General features: G+C 42.5%; 1 protein-coding gene across 1 annotated transcript in view; it reads right to left on the bottom strand.

The window, feature by feature from the left end:
• Positions 1 to 19,295, bottom strand: part of MAD1L1 (mitotic arrest deficient 1 like 1) — a 232,828-nt gene that overhangs the window by 132,838 nt on the left and 80,695 nt on the right. The window contains exon 10 of the mRNA XM_026053930.1: positions 6,375 to 6,519. Coding sequence (XP_025909715.1) covers positions 6,375 to 6,519 — 145 coding nt within the window. The remainder of the gene's footprint in view (positions 1 to 6,374; positions 6,520 to 19,295) is intronic.

The following is a 19,295-nucleotide window of genomic DNA, read 5'->3' as shown; positions in this document are numbered from 1 at the left end:
CACAGTATATTTAAATGTCAAGCACGCAAGTAAGATCTCGCAATGAATATAACGAAGCATCAAGAACAAATCAGTGCAAAGTTGGTCTGTCACCGAGTAAAACTCCACTAAACTTGCAATTAGGGTAATGGGGAATTCTGATCAGCAAATTACAGAGGGGACCACACAGGCCCTGCAGATGAATGGAAGTATTTCATGAAACATTGGCTAGTTGGGGAGATGAGCCGAGATGATGAGTATGGGAACCAGTCACTTTGTTTCCACAGCGGCAGACCGGAGCGACTCATGTGCCTCAGTCAAGACTATGGTCAAACTGATGGACCCCATCTGCTGCTCTGTATTTCCTGTCATGAAGATTCCTCCTGTCATGAAGATTCCTCCTGTCATGAAGATTCCTCCTGTCATGAAGATTCCTCCTGTCATGAAGATTCCTCCTGTCATGAAGATTCCTCTAGAGCCAGATCATCCAATTGCACATAAATGCAGAACCTGCCAAATTAGAGAGCAGAGATTTTTCTCGCAAAGTCAGAAGATTTGCTCTCAAACTCTGAGGTCTAGAGAGCAATTTGGAGGCAGGCAAATAGATCCTAGAAAGCTGTTACACATGGAAGGGGCTCTCACAGTTTCCAAGCCCAGACAATGCAGGCAGCAATGCTGGACAGTAAGGCCAGATATTTAAAAACAAAACAATAAGAGAGGGAGGAAGACAGATGCTAGATGAATACCTGAAGAGTCTCTTGTAGAAAATACACTGCTGGTGGAGAGCTACAAAGCTCATCACCTCCAACCCTGATGCATTTGGGAGTCAGTTGCCAGAGCTCCAAAAACTGTTGAAGTGAATTAAGAGCTAAGTGACTCATTAAGGACCTGAACAACAGGAATGTGGGTTCTACTCTCAGTAGCTCCTAGCTCTGCTGCTTCTTGCCACGTTTGCTGGCTGATCCTCTTGCAGGGGCTGGGTTCCTCACTACAGCACTGTGGGACAGAAGTGAAGGTCCCTGGCCTTGACGCTGCTCCTCCAAACACAGACGGGGTCCACGGCCCCTACAAGGCACTTGCCACATAAACCAAGTCCCTGGGAACATCTGGATAAAGACCAGGGAGGGTTTTCAAAACAAATGCAGGATTTGCTGTTCAGCGAATTTGCTCCTCTGCATACATGATCCCAACCAGAGTCTGCCTCCTTTGAGATGCCACATGTATGCAGCCTGCAAGCCCCATGGCCAATAACAATTAAACCTGGCAGAAGTGGGAATAAAACATCCCCAAATCACAGACTTTCTCAGCAAGGATAACAGATAACTCTGTTAAATACATCTTCTGAGAAGTCCTTTTCCTCAAACCTCCTCCATCTCACCTCACACACACAGGCTGAGATCAGCCTGCACTGAACAGACTCGGGTAAAAACTAACACAAAACTTGAAATTTCCTCAGCCTCAACACAAAAGGCAGCAGCACCTTCAACCCCCCTGGATCCCATTTGTTCATCACTAAATTCTGTGTGCTTCATCCAATGCCCCCAGACCCTCTGAACATCAAGCCCAACACACACTGTACAAGAACCTGAACTCACAATCAATATAACACCCAGCTCCCAGCGGGAAGAGACTTTTCTATTTTTTCACAAAAACATCTACCTCATCACTGTCCTAGTAGGCCTGATTCTTAAAGGAAAAAAAAAAAAAAAGGAAAACCCTACAAAACACCTTCAGATAGAGGAGTATGGGAATTAAAATTCATGCTATCGGATACTAAAAATTATAATGCAACAAAGACACCAGCTTGATGGTCCATTTGAATTTTCCTCACATGCAACCTCCATTCAGCACCCCTGGAAATCCACAGGCTTAATTACCTCTTTTGCTCTGGCCCCCAGCAGTTAATGATCTTATCCCTTCCCTTGCTATCATACCCCTCTGCCCATAGCTACCAGCCTGCTTCTCTCCCAAATTAACTGATTAACATAATCAGGTTAAAAATAAAGGCAACAGTTCTCAATGGAGGAGGTTGCTGAGGCTTTCAGGCGAGAGAAGGGCTCCTCTGGCTGCAAGTGGCTCTCCTTTTTTAAAGTGCACCAGCTGATCTGGCTGGTATCACCTCACCCCCCAAGACTGCCTTGCTGAAGCACAGAGGAGGGAGCAGTGGAATTGTTTTGAAATGCAGTTATATGCAGGCACGAAAAGGAACAACTTCCACCGGCTGCAAAATCCTACAAAAGGGAGACACTGGGAGCAGAGGGAAGGGAGTGACAAGGGTCAGGCTGACAGCAGACAAAAACCACACGTAAAGCAGCAGCACAGCTGGTATAAGAAGTGACACTGCTTAAATGATGCACAAGGAATTACCAAGTGAACTGAACACAGAAAAGAGCACTTGATACTCCCCTGAGGACAGAGGAGCAGCTCAGTCGTATCCCCAGGCCACTTGTTCCTACCTGGATGCTGACCATGGAGTGGAAGACCCCAAAAAACAGTATCAAGGCATCTGTAGCTAGAATGGCTCTTTTTACTTCCATTGAATGCCATACTAAATGCAATATTTAAGGATTAATTTGCCCATATCAAAAAAAAAAAAAAAAAGAGATTAATTCACCTCCTTGATCAGATTGCCCAAAAAATTAAGAACTTTGCCTGTACTTTAAAATCATCTTCCTCTACGGAAGATTTCAGCCTCAGAAAAACATAATGCAGGGCCCAACATGACAGAGAAAGCGGCAGCAATATTTTAAATCTTTACTGATTACAAAACAAAGCAGATGGCAAATCAAGTCATGAACTCTGCATCTGCCATGCTTAATGAACAGTTTAATTACCTAGTGCCATTTCGGATGCATCTCTGCCGTCGCAGGCTCTGGGAGTCACTCACCCAGTTCACGCTGACTCTTATGAGGCCGTCTCCAGGAACATGTGGTATGAACAGTCAGCTGGAGTTAGTTAAATCAATACTTATTTAACCCCTAACTTTTATGATGATGGCCTGAATTATGTCTCAATAGAAACAGATTTACTCTCAGATCACATGATCCGGCTGAATACTCCAGGAAAAAAAAAAAAATGGATTTTCACAGCCTTTTCTCTTGGTAGCAGAGTACCCAGAGGCAGACAAATGTACAGATAGGAAGTAAACAAAGCAAAACAACAAAATTCAGTACAATCAGATTAATTCCTTTGTTTTGTAATGTCTTCTACAAGAGTAAGGGATGCAATTAGGACAGGCTACATTTACAAAGTCTACAATTTGAGAAGCCAATGGGGATCATTTATAAGAAGTTACAAGAAGCAACTGAAACTGGAGCTCTTGTGTACACACAAAAAAACACAAGAGCCCCCCTTAAGGATGCACATCCAGGGTTCATATTTAATTGAAAGCACACCTATCAGAAATGAGAAGTACTGCTCTGATTTACAAGGACGTAGAGCAGAAAGCGATTAACTAAGACGTTCTAAAGAGCAGACTGTCAACAGCAATAGCTGGGATACAGCTCACATCCCAGTCCACTGTCAGACCTGGAATTAACTGGGGTAAGCCCACTGCAGTAGCAAAGACCCCAGCATGTCAAGGACTGAAGACTGGTTCTTCTTTAAGCCTACCAAGAAAGAGATCTACAGCGATTCACAGAAGTATCCTAGACTGACAATTGTGTTAATTCCAATCATTAAGCTAACTGGAAAGGCCCAAGTAAGGTCAAGAAAGCTCAAAAGCAGCAAATGAGTCGAGGAAGCAAGAAATGGAAGGAGAAGTGCACTGAAATGGAAAAAAAACAAGAGCAATGAAGTAAGACTGAGAGGCTGTGACACGTAGAGAATGAACAAGACTAAGCAAATGAGAAAGACAATCTGTGAAAGCCAAAAACTATTGCTTGAAACTTGAGACGGGGTTCAAGATCCACAACGGACAGCTGAGAAGGAATCAGATCAGCAAAGCAGGTATCTCTCGGGCATGCTTGGAGAGCATAAAGGCTATTTTTATCACTTAAACGCTGTTATCAAATGAAGAACCCTCCTTTTTAAGGTTCATTCAGTATTTGTGCCTCTCAGGTTACAATCTGACCCCAAAGAAAGGGTAGTTGTCACTGCATTAACTTTACACTGTTAAACTTATCTAAAGTCTTGCAATGCTCATCTGTGTAGCATAAGGGATGAGATTCATTGCCCTACAAGAGGGTCAAATACGGGCAAATGCAACAATCACTATCAGAAACGTTAGTGATTCAATCATACAGAAACCTTCCCCAAATTAGATTTTCACAGTGCTATTTAACAAGACAAAAAGATTCAATAGAGACAGCTCATCTTTTCTATTCTCCACTTACATAGGCAGAAGCACAGTCTACTACTGATGCCACTAATTAGATGATTAAATACCATTCTAGGTGATATGCTTTCAATGTAAAATAATTATTTTCAACAGGCAATATATTTGCGCAATCTCATTTTAAATCATAATATCATACTGTTTTAATTAATTGAAATGCTTTCGTCTGATTTTGCATGAGAAGAGCAACCAGTGGGAGAAACAGTGCCAAGGACAGAATACCCAAGTACCCTAATACGTGAACTTCTTCACAAAGCATCTTTAGCACTCCCTAGTTAAAATACATTGTTTTTTCCAGAGACCAAGATTTTCTTATTCCTTTAAAACAAGTCAGATAAGGAATTTTGCAGCTCACTGAAAACTTCCAGTGTTAAAACAGAAGTTTATTTGCTACGGTCTTATGAAGAACACCTCAAAATTTTCCCTGTATTCAGAGGGATGAACGGGACAGTAAGCAAATCAAAGGTTTTAATCTTTCTTTATAGAGTACAGTTCACCTCATGACAAAGCACCGTAGTCTCTTCTCCCAGTACTTCAGGAAATGTAATGACATTTGTGCTCTATGACAAACATGTTTCTGCTGAGGACTGGAAATAGCTTAATAAATGGAATAATGGAATATTTGAAAAGCTGTCTGAGCAGCCCTCTTTGAGGCTCGAGTGTCCAGGACAGTATTAGACAGCACGGAAGGATTATGCACGGAAGGATTTTCATCAGGTGCTGTGTTGTGCCTAGCCAAGCCAGTTACAAACTAGACAGTACGGAGGGCTGACTGCATGCTTGGGGTAAGACTGAGGAGAATAAGTTTCTTTCCTATTTCCAAAACAAGGAGTTGAGGCCACCTGCTCAAAAAGCAGCACCTGTCCCTGTGCTTTGAGAAAACAGACGGTGTTTCTTTCCCCTCCGTAGTTATGTGACCCTTCCTGGCACCAAAGCGCACAGGCAGATCTGAAACAGCCCCCTCCTGCAACAGCAGTTTCAAGCTCAGCAGGGTCGCCAGCTCCGCGCTGATGCACAACCACGCAGGGCTACGTGCAAACAAAACACTTCAGCTGGTGCTGAAAACGAAAGCCTAAAGCCCTAGCAGAAAAACAGCTCCTCTCCCTCTTGCTCAGACATCCCTGTTGTGTCCGCAAGGACTATTCTGACCAAGCACTTGAGCCAAATAACCCATTTGTCTGGGAAAGCCAGACCAGCATCTTCCTCCCTGTACAGCTCCCAGCTTCCCTGCACCAAGCTCAGCAACAGCCCCAGGTCCTTCCCCTGCTGCCTCACTCATCCCAGCCATCCAGTCTGAGTTCATGCACAGAGACACATTCTCCTACAGGAGCAGCTCTCTGATGCCAAGGAGATGGCTCAGAGCAGTGAAGTTTTAGCAAGTACTTTTTGATGCTGAAGTACATATTCTTCTGACTAGAGAGAATTACTATTCCCTTTGGGAACAGGATGCTCTGAGAATTTAATATAAACTTTTCAATGCTCTACAGACTCCTCTGAATTATTGTATAGAATTTCATCGTGGAAGCATATCTGATATAGGATAATGCAGAACTCTTTGAAATGTCCTATAGAGAGCATCCTAAAATGTATTTTCAATTTACTGGTCTAGTGCCTGCCATTACATTCCAACAGACTTTCAGTTCAAGAGGAGATTCTCTTACACTTTGCAAATCATTTTTTTCCACAGGAAGAGTCGACAAGCAGCAGCCACTTCTTTCTCATCTGGAAAGGGGGTGAGGCAGCCGGAGCCATTACAAATTCCCCTCAGCACCTCAAAACAGTCCAGCGACTGGATTCAATTCTCTGCCCTCGCACAAATGCCAACAGGAGACCGAGTCACCCATCAGCAACACAGGAGGAGCTGGAACGAGGCACACGCTGGCAAAGCCCTGCAACGTCCTAGGACATTTTTGACATGACCGTCACCACTGCAGCGCTGCCACGCGAAGAGCACAGCACAACGGTGCCGGGTCGGCTGCCGAGGTGGGCAAAGAACAACCAGAAAGGGCAGCAAAGGTGCAGGGACATGGACCTTGCCCTATGCCATCACAGAACTCACCTTGGTGAGCAGCAGCACGCGCTTCTGCAGCCGCCTGACCAGCGCTTCGTGGTGCTCACGCTTCTTCTTCTCGTCCAGCAGCTGGCTCTGGACCCGCAGCATTTCCTCCTGTAGCTGCTGCCGGGCCTTCTCCAGGGTTCTGGCACTACGGAAGACAAGAGAGGCTGGTGAAATCATAGCCACAACTCAGACAAATTGGAAACACCTGAGAGGAGCAGCAGCAGCACCTGGGCAGGGGCTGAGGCCGCTTGATCTCTATCACTGGTACTCCCGTCACTGCGCTCTCACTCTCGGCTTTTCTTAGAAAAACATTGCAAGAGAAAAACCATCCCCGTGACAGTCTCCTCGTTCTGCACAAAGCAATTACTGGAATCTCACATATACAAGGCACGTAAATAATTACGTATATATATCAAAATAAGCCAATTTACTTTTGAGAAGATGCCTCATTTTCAACAAACAGCGCAATATCTCAGGTGCTACTGTATCTTTTCATCTTTTTTCTAACAAAGTAGAAGCAAAACGGAGGTTTAATATGATTTGCTTTGACAGACAGATAATACTCAGCTAGTAATTATAGCCACCACCTGCACATTGCTCTTGCCAGCAACCTCTATTGGAAGAGAAATACCTTCTGAGGCCAGGCAATTAGCACTTATTTTACCATGTGGACAGGACTCTCAATTAAGGCAACAGAGCTCAGTCCCCCTTCTTCTCAGCCCTCTGTGCAGCGTGACACGGTGAAGGACGTCGCTCCACATGTTCTTGGAGACGGGCTGGACACTAATGGACAGCTGTCCCCAGTCACCCATCAGGTATCGAACAGGGCAACGCGGCAAAGGGAAATAACTCATCTGACTGCCAGCTCTTCGCAATTAGTGTGTGGCAAATTCAGCCAAGGCTGCAAAGAGGCACAAAGTGCAAGTACTGAAAGAGCAAGCAGGACGTGGGAAGTATCGTGTGCAAGTCAAAAAACTTCAAGCAAATTAGAAATATTAAAGCAAACATCTCCAGCATACTCTTAAACAAAAGATCTCTGTTTTTCTGAAGGCAAGAATCATGTTGGAAAATTTAGGAGCATTTCAGAGTGGCACTGTTTATTGTTATAAATATTGTTATAAATAAAAGGAAATAAAAAAATGTGGTTAAATAAAACCACAGTTTTTCAGGTGCTGTCTACACAGATCAAGAAATGGACACTGTTTTAAAAGATAGTTAGACTAAATTATATATCTGCCAGGTTCCTAAAGTGTATGATTCAGGAAACTTATGTAGGAATTCACCAAAATTCCCAAGCAGCTGTTTCCCTACCTGAGAATCCTCCGCTTTGAAGGCAAATATGCACTTTAAAGCATCAGATGAATTAGAAGCCAGTAGAAAGCTTCATTTCAATTTGGAACCATTCACAGACCAATTTAATAATCAGGGACTGTGAAATAGGCTCTTCATTGTTGTATTCAGGTGGGAAAGTTCATCAAGAGGCCTTTATATCTGCATTAGAAAATGGATAATGTAATTCCTAGAGCACCACTATTTCCTCGGTTCTGTTCTAATCAATCAGTTACAAAAGGAAGCTCTGCCCAAGAACTGTATTCATGGAGAGAGAGCGTGAGAGATGCTGAATGCTCCCTTCTCCATCACAGCCTCCCTAAATAACCCCAAATTAAGTATGAGAAAAGACTGGTCTTTCCCTTACTTGGCAATATGAGGATTCCACAGCATAAAAGAAACAATTCTTGTTGGATTCTACAGGAGAAAAATATATATATATAATTTTATATATACATATACATTTTTTTTCCCTAGAAGCTAACGTCCAGGAAGGGCAAACGGCCAATCCAGACCCTTCATCCTGTAAAATACAAGATGGAATTATACAGTACAACCAAGTATCACAAGCACATGTAAGTAAATACTCAGGAAGTATTTACATGCAATGTATGAAAAATCATACACATCATTCAGGACTTGCAGCTAGCAAAGTGTAGCTACCACCACAGCTTCCAGCTCATTTGAAGGCTACCACCCTGCAGCACAGCTGGGAAATTCAGACGTGCTCCCACCTACCCCAGTGCACATCATCATAGGGCAGCACCCTGCTTAAAAGCCACCTGCAGGGGCAACTGAGGCTGGCAGCATCTTCCAGCTGGGTGACACCATAAAATGCAACTGCAAGATTCATCACACCATGTCCCTCAATGCCTCGATTAGGGAGCTCATCCTCCTTTCTCTGGGACAGACTTCATGCCGAAGCAGCCCAAGGAGATGGGCCAGCTTGCTGGTTTTGCAGCTGCGCCATCTCCAGTACAGAATCACTGAGTATTGGACCACCACAACATTATAAGTTTATTCAACGATATATTTTTTCCATGCAAAGGGTAAATATGAGTACAAAACTCCATGAACTCTATTGTGATAGTCACAGTAGAGAAATCTTACAGCATTTTTCTGTCAAAGAAATTTCTTCCCAATTAGAGTCAGAAGCCAGACACACAAGCATAGGATTAAATACTACAAAACAGCCAGAATCTGCATTTGACTATTGCAAAACATTTTGCTAGGACGATGGAGGGTTCTTTTTCCTAATCTCCCAATATTGTGACCTATTTCCATAAATTCTGAGTACATCGAGAGCTTACGCCTGAGCTGATATTCAAAATGAAAAACGGGCTATGTGCTAGGTCCCCTTCTTAAAATAAAGTATTTGAGTCACGACTCATGGAAAGCACAGATATTGAGCAATATACTCACTTTTCAAACTGCCTAGAAACACGTGCTGAACATGAGAAAAGTTTAGAAAAGGGAGACAAAAGGGTAATTTCTTCAGCCATTCAGTGCTGTTTGGAAACAAGATGCAACAGGCCCAATTATACTTGCAGCCACAGAGCAAATGTGATGTTAATGCTGATAAAACTTAAATGCTGGAGATAACTATGAAAGCAGTGACAACGCTTAACCTCCCTGAACTGAGCCTTTTCTTGGTTTTCTTTGCTATAAAAAGTGTGAAATTCAACCTCCTTGCAACTCTCCACACCATGCCAAAGCAAATTATCAAGATCCTTTCTTGCTGTTTTAGGAAAGGCCCATTCCAGAAACTGCACCAAACACAACATAAACAGAAGCTCTAAGGGGAAAAAATGTTATGTTCCTCGGTGACACAAAATAGGGTTTGAAAGCAGGTACCTAGCAGTAAATATTGCTGTGTTAGAAGGGGGCACTTCTCCCATGCATCGATGACACCTATGGCTTTTCAACAGTAATTGCTCACTCAAACCAAACAGAAAAATAAATAAATAAAGTGATGGGAAATTAGACCCTAAGTTCTCAGTTCAACATAAGCTCAGGGAATTGGCATTTTAAAAAATCTTTACAAGTTCAAAGTAAACCTTTAAGCCTGAAAGAGAAAAAGTCATTTCTGTTTATCAGGCTATTAGAGCTCCCCGTTCCCTGGCCGGGGGAACGAGATGCCCACGTCTTTCTGCTCTGAGCTGTTCAGATCCTTCACATTTTTGCTCTTCTCGTCTGTAATCCACTTCAATGTAATCTTAATGATAAACTTCATTTTCCAGAATGTTCTTTGAAAGACAGAGAACAATGACGAAAGACAGTGAATACTGAAGCTATAAGATACATTTTAATAATCTCCTTCAAGAAAAATTACAAAAGCAGCTGACAGCTTTTATTTTCCTTTAAATGATCCATAAAACAAATGCTTTATTAATTATTCTGTCCCTTCGGTTGTATAAGGCCGCATAAATAGCAACTGAGGCACTAATAGCAACTGGATAACTCCATGGTGTTTTCACGCTGCCCAGCTGACAGCAGCAGGAGATCTTGTCCATGACCTGCCTCAAGAAGCCCCTCCAGCCTCCAGTGTCCCCCACAAACCTAGTGCTTCCCTCCTCCCAGGCTTGGCTTAAACTGCCGTGATGGGAATAACCACCCCGTTACACCTCGGAGTAGAAATTAAAAGGAGGAACAGAGGGGAAAGAACACAGAAATAATAAGACAAAAAGTTAAAAATAGACTGCTCAGAAAAAAAGAAAAGGTGAGGTTGGGCAAAACAGTAACAAAAGATGAAAATTTTTCTAAGTAAAAAATGGGGGAAAAAAGAAAGATACTTCTGAAAAGAGTAAAGAAAAGAGAAAGAGAAGAAGAAAAAAGAAAAGGAAAATCTATCAAGATACTTCTCAAGAAGTTACCTTAATTTGGTAAAATTTAGCAAAATGAGCAAAACAAACAAAAAAATAGCAGTATCAGCATTTCGGCTTCCAAGATGAAGGTAGAGGTGCTATTGCTGCAGGGTCACAAGGGGAAACTTTGCAGGCCAATACTGCCACTTTACCTGTTATTTGGTTATTGCATTGAGGGGCAGCAGCAACAGCAATACCAAATATTACCATCTTTACTGCAAGTTACCACACAGACTATATTTCATTTCAAAAACCCACCTATGCCTGATTTAGGAGCAATTCTTAATATATTATAATAACAAATACTACATGAAATAGTCTACAGAGAATCAGCAGGAAAACAAGCTTTCTTCTAGCTATTTATTTTCCCAGCTCTTCAGCAAGTCTTTGCAAACTTTCCCTTGGTCCACACTTTGCAATTTCTCAAAGACTTTTATATAACTCACCATGATCAGGTTTCCCTAAATCGCAAATCATTCAAAAATAAGCAGCTCATTTGTCACGTTGCTGTTCTACGTACCAGGGAGTCTTGAATCATACTGAATTTGCAATAAGGAAATAACATAAAGCGAATTATTTTGCTGGTACGGCTAGATGAAATGGAAAAGAAGCAGACAGATGTTCAGAGCTTTATTGCTACGCCGACAATATGTTTTATCTTGGAGACAGTATTTAATTTTACTCCCTAACCAGCAGCATAAATATCAGACTCAGAAATTTTAGTATCTTCAAAATGAACAGTTACAGTACAGAAATAACACAGAAATTTTATGTCCCGGCACTGGTACCATAGCTTTAATTTACTGGCAGCAGTTATGATTTACTCAAGTAAATTCAACCCGAGACCTCTCCTTCCTTGCAGCGCGAGGCCAAGCCACGTGCTGCAGGGCCTCCAACTTCATGGTCTACAACGACCCAGTGGAGACCACTAAAAGAACATGCTGGTCATGTGAAGCACAGGAATATCGTAAAATAAATAAATAAAAACAAATAAACAAACAAAAATCAGCCCACAAACAACGAAAAGACAATGAGGTTTTGGGTGCTTAAACCCCTAGACGTGAGACTTGTTGTCATGCTAACAAACAGGCTCTCCGCATTCACCAAAGTGGGAAGGAAAGCAAGGTCTTAGCATGAGAATAAATGGGAAACTTTTCTGGTGTGTTTTAAGTTGAAACAGATAGTTTGCTGAACACATCCATCCCTGACTTTGGGGAAGCAAAATCTTTCAAGGGTGAGAAAAGCACAGGCATTCGTGTCCTTTCCCTAAGCCTCTAAACCCGAGGTGCTCATGAGGCCACAGCTTCCACTGAAGATGAGGAAAGGTTTTATTTGCTGCATAAATGGATTTGAGAACCATGGGACCTCCACTGGCTGTTGGATGTTTCCTCGCTTGATACTACTGAGGTCTTAAGTAAAACTGGCTGGAAAAGGTAGCTGATAACCAAGCACACAGAGTGATTTATACTGGTTTATAAGGGCAAGTCTATAAAGAATTTTTGCATGGCCAAATAGTCCTGGCTTCTATTCAGAGCCAGCAACAGGTGGGGAGCTCTTGCACCTTGACCCAAATTGATTCCCATCGCAGTTCATCGTAAAGAAGCAATGCCTAAACATTCCCAGGAAAATGTGAGTAATTAAAAAGCAGGAGTTAAAAACAAGTTCTCCACAATTGTTAGCATAACATCTAGCCAGGACACTATGCACCATCTATCTCCATATCACAATTTTGCACATGGCATTTGGCAAGCACGGCAGAGAGCCTGCTTTGAAAGAGCATTCCCAGTAGGATTTTTCACCTCCACTCCCAGATAAAAGTAATCCTCACCTTTCAAGGTAAAAAAGCAGTGCCCTTCCCAGCCCTGCAGAGGACACACGCCAAGATGGGCCTTATCCCCAGGGACTGATGTACCCAACCGAGCAAAGACGGTCACCAAGTCGGTCAGAGCAGACTGCAGAGGGTTGGGAATGGAATATCTGGAATCATGGAATATAACACGCCAATAAGGAATAGAGGGAGCCTCAGCCCCCAGAGGGGACAAATGGCTCTTCCCAATTCTGATCCTGCTTTGAACAGTCAGCAAAATTCCTGAAATCCTCAGCAAACAGGAGCAAAGGAAGCTGCAACAGGATGGGCTGGGGAAGCAAGGAAGAAGTTTGGAAGAAAACCTCTTCTCCATCCAGGATCCAAACATCCTCTTCGCAGCTGGCTTTATTTACATCATCTAATTCAAATTCTAACTGCCTTGAAGTGTTATTACATTTTTTTCTTCAAGAACAAAATTCACAACAACTGAAACAAAACTGAGAATGAAAAAACTTGAAGATTGAAATAATTACTAATCAAAGGAGAGGCCCGTATATGGGATGGTGAAGCCACTGGCCAGCTTTACCCAGTAATTTCTCTTCATGTCAGCTCTGATGAGTTTTATATTTCTAACATTTCATCAATTTGAATCACCAAATTCAATTTGCATTCCTAGATAAACAGAGAAGGAATAATAAATACCCTCATCTGACCTTGACGTATGAGATGGAAAATTGCCCTCTATGATTTCATTTCAATCTGAACCATAATGAATAATGCAGGTGGCCCATCAGTTACCAATCTATAATCATACTTGTTGGATGAACTCACGTCCATGCCTAAATATGATGAAAATCAAAATATTCACTTTTTGTACTTATCCTTTTCTGCTCCTCCTTCACTATAGAAGCTGAGCCTCTAAATCTCTCCATCCTGAGCAGCCCAATTCCACCCCAAATACAAGTGCCTGAAGGATCTCCGTGTGTTGCATAGCCAGTGGTGGGAACCGAGGTGAACACATCACACAGGAGCCTTCTCAGCCCATTTCAGCATTATAAGCATGGTAGAAATTCCCCTACAACAGACTGAATTTGGCAAACACTCTGTTTCCCAGCGAGCTGTCACGTCACGGGCCACACTCTGCAGCTCTGGTGTGAAGAGCAACAGCACAGCAGAGAAAGCCAGCGATATACACAGCAAAAGTGCCTAAGAGTATTTCAGCTTTCTGTTATACACTCAAACTAACACTTATCACTAGAGCAGAAGAGTCATCTAGGAATAGGCAGCATGAGAGCTGAGGAGCTGCAAAAGAGAAAGGACTGATAAAGAGGAGCAAGAATGGAAAATTTGCTTGAAAGAAGGAATGAAATGAGTAGGAAAATGGTTGTACTGAACCAACTTGTCAGCAAACAAACATGCCACAATTCTAGGCTTCTGACAGTTAGATAATAGCTTATCTTTACAAAATAAAGAGGATTAAAGGGGTTAGGTGATAAAAACATTAAACCCTCCACTGCAATGTGACAAGTAAGCCCTCCAGATTTGTAATGTTCTACAGCTTGGGAAGGTCCTACAGACCTTCCCTGCAACGACCTTTGCCAATTAGGCCTTGTTTCTAATGTGCATTACTCTACAATGAAATGAATATGGCACAGCCGTGCTTTTCAATCAACCTTTACAACTATCTGAATGAGCTTACGGAAGCAGCGTTTACTAAAATAATTCTTGCAGAACCATTCAGTCAGGGACCCCCATCATAATTCTGGCAACTGTAGTTCCAGCATTTCCTAACCTCTGAGATCTTCTCCTTGCAATCTTGATACTGATTTCCAGGTATCTTATTTTCCAAATGAGGCAAATTTCATAGTAACAATGAAAGATGCAAAACAATAACCCCACCAGCTCTAAGTCCAAAAAACACTGTATAACTGTATATGGGGATAAATGATTTCCAAGCAGTCATTTCTCCCCATGAAACGGTTAGGTCCAAGTCTTTGGACAACCAAAGCAAACTTACTAGGCAAGAACCAATAATCCTGTTCCTAAAACTTTCCGTGTGTGTTGCTTTCCCCTATTACTGCTCAGAAAACCAAAGTGTTATCGGCATCTTTTAAACTTTTTTTGTAAACTTTTTAAACCTATGTGCAGCAACTGAAATAAAGCTGTCACTATGGAAGGAAGAACTGTCAGAACAACTAAATTTAGAGCTCTCTTACATCAGTTCTCAGGCATCAATATTTTTAAATGTTTAATAAAACAATGCTACACGCTATGCAATCTCTTTGCAATGAATACTTTATACACAAACCAGTCAGGTGGACAAGTAAATCGCCTTTATGCAGCGGTTTCATGTTTCAAAAATCACTGGATGAGCAGAAAGGTCAGATTGTTTATTTTGGGGCGAAGTTGTGATGGAGAAGTGAATTTAAAAGGTGACAACCAAACTGCCAGAGGCAAAAGAAAATTGAGGAAATCAGAAATACAAATATTCTCATGACGGGTTTTTTTTTTTTTTTTTTTTGAGAGTTTGTACCACTTTTTTGTGTGTGTGTGTGTGTGGTTTTGTACCACTCATGAAAGAACATTCCTCCATGGACACACAAACGGACACCACTTTTGGGGCCTGGCTGCCCTACCAGACTATGGCTGCACCAAGATGACTGTTGCTTCATCTGCTTGCTTGCATGGCCCCCTGCCCACAGCCGTTTGGACATGTATTTCTAAAACTGCAACCATTCTTGCTGCCGTTCTACTTTTCAATACACACCATCCATTTGATGAAGAATAATGGCAAATAGCCCTGGTAAGTCTTCCCTACCCAAACATTCCTGAACCTATCAGACCACGATTAACAAGTGGATGTGACACCCACAACCAGATGCTTAGGTGCACTATACAGTGCTACAGCTGGGTGAGAGCAGTGAGAAGAACCTCAAGTCTGTGAAGCACAAGGCACAGGAGAAGGTCAATAAGGAGCTACTTGTTCACTGCCTCCTTCAGCAGAAGAATTAAACAAATTAATGGAGGGAAATTCATCATAGGCTACTAAACACCAAAAGTTATCGCCTTTGGCTTGAGAAATCCTTAAGCTTCAAACTGATGAGAGATGGGAGAAGTATCACTGCACACTAAATAGACTTTCCCAAAGCTTCTGGCAGTAGTTCACCACTCCAGATTGATCTTTGATTTAATTGCCAATTTGAGGAAGAGAGATCAGGGTATGGTTTGTTTCCTTTTAATGAACACCAACGGACCTCATCTGGCTTAAATTCTTACTTTTTCATCAAATTTTCTTGGGTGAGTATGCAGCCATCTAATCTCTTTCAGATATGAGTCATATTCAATTTCCAAACTATAAATTTGCAGCTGAAAAAAAATCATTTCTATTCTCACAGGTACCACTTGCCAGCTCTTGGCTATGGCAATAAATGCTCCAGCTGATTAGCTATCAAAAAAACTTCCTTTATGAAAAAAGGATAAAAAATTACCAGAACTTCCTAATACCTAAAGATTAAAGCTATAGCTGTCTACTGTATTTGAACATACTTACGCTCAACTCTTCTCAGCATTTATAATGCACTTGGCATTCCTATAACAAACTGACTTTTTCACCTCCGCCAGTGCACAGCACAACTCCCAACTCCCCCCAGATCACAGCTCTCCTCTTCAAAAGGTCCAGCCCCCACACAGGGCACAGAAATAAAGGATCATGTCCCATGTTCTTTCTATCAAGTAAAACAGATCTGTTGCTGCAGATCACAGGCATCCACAGGCACCTAGAAACACTTGGCTGATGTGCATTAGCTGAGGTCCTCAATGGCTATAGAGAGGTAGATGGAGAAAAGGTGTCATGGACAACAGTCTGGCTAATCTACACTCAGCCCAGGCTCGTTAAACACAATTCAATTCTTTTTCATGGATTTCTGCCACAGCATGTATATGAATTTAAAGGATCATGAATCAACTTCTCATGAAAAAAGGGATAAAGGAAGAGATCCTCTTCAGACCTTCTCACTGACCAACAGAGAGACGATATTCACTTTCAGAGATCAAGTGGCAACGAGGAGGATTGCCAAAGGAATTTCAGAGATCCTCATTTCCAAAGAGCTCTTTTATTAGAAACGTATCCAGAGAAAGCAAATATGGACTACATGAAACCCAAAGGGCATAAAAAACCACCACCATATGTGATTTCATCAAGTGGCCACCTACATATAGAGAAAAACAGAAAATTATTCCTATTTTAAAGCTATCTGAAAAAATGCAGCCCTTAATACCCCATCAATACCATTTTCCCCCATGTAATGGCAGGCAGAGCGTTCTTATGGTAAGAATTCGTAGCAGTACCAGGGATCAGCCAAAACAGGAAAGTTAAGAACTTACACCTGGAAAACACAGAGATGTTTGACAAGACCCATCCATCCATCGCTTTAAAAGACAGTTGGCACCATTTCCTTTTTTGAAAGCAAAGGAAAAAAGATAATGATGCCGATCAGTTCATTTTTGCAAACCTCACTGCAAAGGAAAGAAAATTTTTACGCTCATTCACATCGTGGACAAGACACAAATGCAGAAGCTCGCAAACCTTTCACAAGAGCATGCACGGGCCAGCAAAGCAGATGTACAAGCAAGAAAGTTGCCAAGAGGGAAGGTAAAGACACAAGGAACACAATAAATGGGATCCAGAGCTCGCCAACAACCCAATTAGCAGCTGCGGTGCCTCCGTCGCCCGCATCGCCCACAGTCAATACAGGCACTTTGGCAGCCGATAGCTCTGCTGGGCTCAGCAGGCCCTTCGATTGCCGCCTGGGCTCCATTATCATCTCCCCTGCTGCCGCCGTTGTACCTGATTAATAAAGCCCAATCGGCCTGTTTATTTCCTTATTGATCCACTGTCCCCTGCATGGGAAAAGGCGTCAATGCAGTTAAGGGCAGCGCCTGCTTGGAGGCTTCACCCTTCAGCCGCTTTCCGAAGCAGCGTCTTATTCTCACCGGATAATAAGATTGCACAGTTAAAAGAGCTTTTAAGTATTGGCATTGTCATAGAATGTTCCTTGTGTCCTACTTCAGTGGAGCTGACAAACTCTCCGCTTGCTGTCGGTGGACTAATGAGAAAAGAAGCACTTCTAAAGAGCGCTGGGTACTTTTGCATTGCAAAGTGAAAAGGAGAAAGGGAGATATTTCAACAATGTTCCACTGCATTTCAAGCCGCCATAAAGATGAAAGAGAAAAGGGACCGTTTCTGCACAATCACTGTATCAGCCAAGCAGCTCATTTATTAATCTCTCCTTCCTCTGCATTCCCTGGCTTGGGGGCTTGGAAAGTTGACACTTGACTTGAAAAATGCCAACTCTAAGCAGTTTATTTCCTCTTGAACTTTAAGAGCTGACTGAGACAGAAATGACCTTTAAAAAGGCAGGGTTAGTTCTTGTATGAATTGATAGAAGGATTCTTTGCTTACACAGCACAGCAAGGTTCTCGGCAAATCTCCTATGCAAACACCCCTTCTCCGCAGAGACAAGAAAAACACCTTGTTGCAGCGGCCGCCGGAGTCACAAGGCTGGAGAACCTGGGACCCGCTGACCCGGCTTGGCTGCGTGGAGAGTGGAAGAGTAATTACATTGCCCTCATAAACCAGCGGCTCTAGGCACATTACACCAATACTAGAAGCCTCAAGACATCTGATCCATCACAAGCAGGTAAAGCATAACCAAAATGAAACAAACCCATGAACACGTAGCTAATCCAACCCCAACAAGACTACACAGCAGCCGTGCAGGTCTGTGGGACAAGGCAAGATATTGGGACTCCTATGTTTGGATAGCTAAGTTTTTCTTTTTTGATTTTCCTTGCATCAATCTCTGTTCAAGCTGCAGCAAAAGAAACCAATTGCTGGAGAGCTCATTAATGGTCTTCGATGAAAGGCAGTCAGAAAATGCAAATCAATACCCAACAATAACTACTAATAATACTTTCTGCCACACTAGTAGGCTGAAATGTAGCTAGGCAGAATACTCTCGTCTGAGGTCCACCATTCAAATAATACTACCAGATGTCCAAAGAAAGGCAATCCAAGAATTCTGTGGCAGCAGAGGATGGTCCAGGACTCTGATAAAGGAAATTCAAAATGCAAATATCTGGGATGTTAATGGATATGGTAACACACTGGAGACTAATTGGTCCGCCTGTATGCTGACCCTTGAAAACCATTTGAAGACAAAGCACGTCACCAACAGGAAAGCTGCAGCCTGTACCTGCACAGTCAGGCAAGATGCCCAAGCAGGAATTCATTCATCCCACATGCTAGAAGAGCATTCACCAGTTTCCCACTCTGTAAAAAAGGCAGACATGGCACTTTTAATAACAGCAAAATGTTAACACAGAAAGCGAGCAAGCTTCCCAGAGCTGGGCAGAGAAACATGTCAGAGAGGGAGTTACAAGGTTTTTTTTTCCCTCCAGTTCTAGTCCTGATCTTTACCTACTAACCCATGTTGACTCCTAGAAGGACCTACAGCATTCAGCAACCTGCAGCGAGGTACGAAGCATCACCATCCCATCCACAGCAACGAAACGCTCGCGCTCCAGAATCAGCCTCCGCAACCAGAACTATACATTCAGTTAGGAAATTCCCAAGGATACTCTGACTAAAACAGTTTTTTTCCCCACACTTTTTAGGCAAAAAGGGAAGTCACATATCAATCTCACCAAGGCAGCAAAAAGAAGCCAGTCCTATATAGGCTAGGTTAATGCATTCATAATAAATCACATCTGTCAGGATTCCTAAGGTTTAGTATCAGACAATTTGTCTTGAGAAAATTTAGAGAGGGAGAAGAGATGGGAAGCAGTGACCTGCTCTCCAGCAAAACAGAGCGTGTGACAAAGAGCAGTGGCTTTCAGGTAGTTATCGACGGGAGGTCTCCA

The sequence above is a fragment of the Nothoprocta perdicaria genome, unplaced genomic scaffold, assembly GCF_003342845.1.
Source record: "Nothoprocta perdicaria isolate Ctin4 unplaced genomic scaffold, notPer1 scaffold_12, whole genome shotgun sequence".
NCBI lineage: Eukaryota > Metazoa > Chordata > Aves > Tinamiformes > Tinamidae > Nothoprocta > Nothoprocta perdicaria.
The sequence above is the reverse complement of the archived record's forward strand: the minus strand, read 5'-3'. Positions and strand labels throughout refer to the sequence as shown.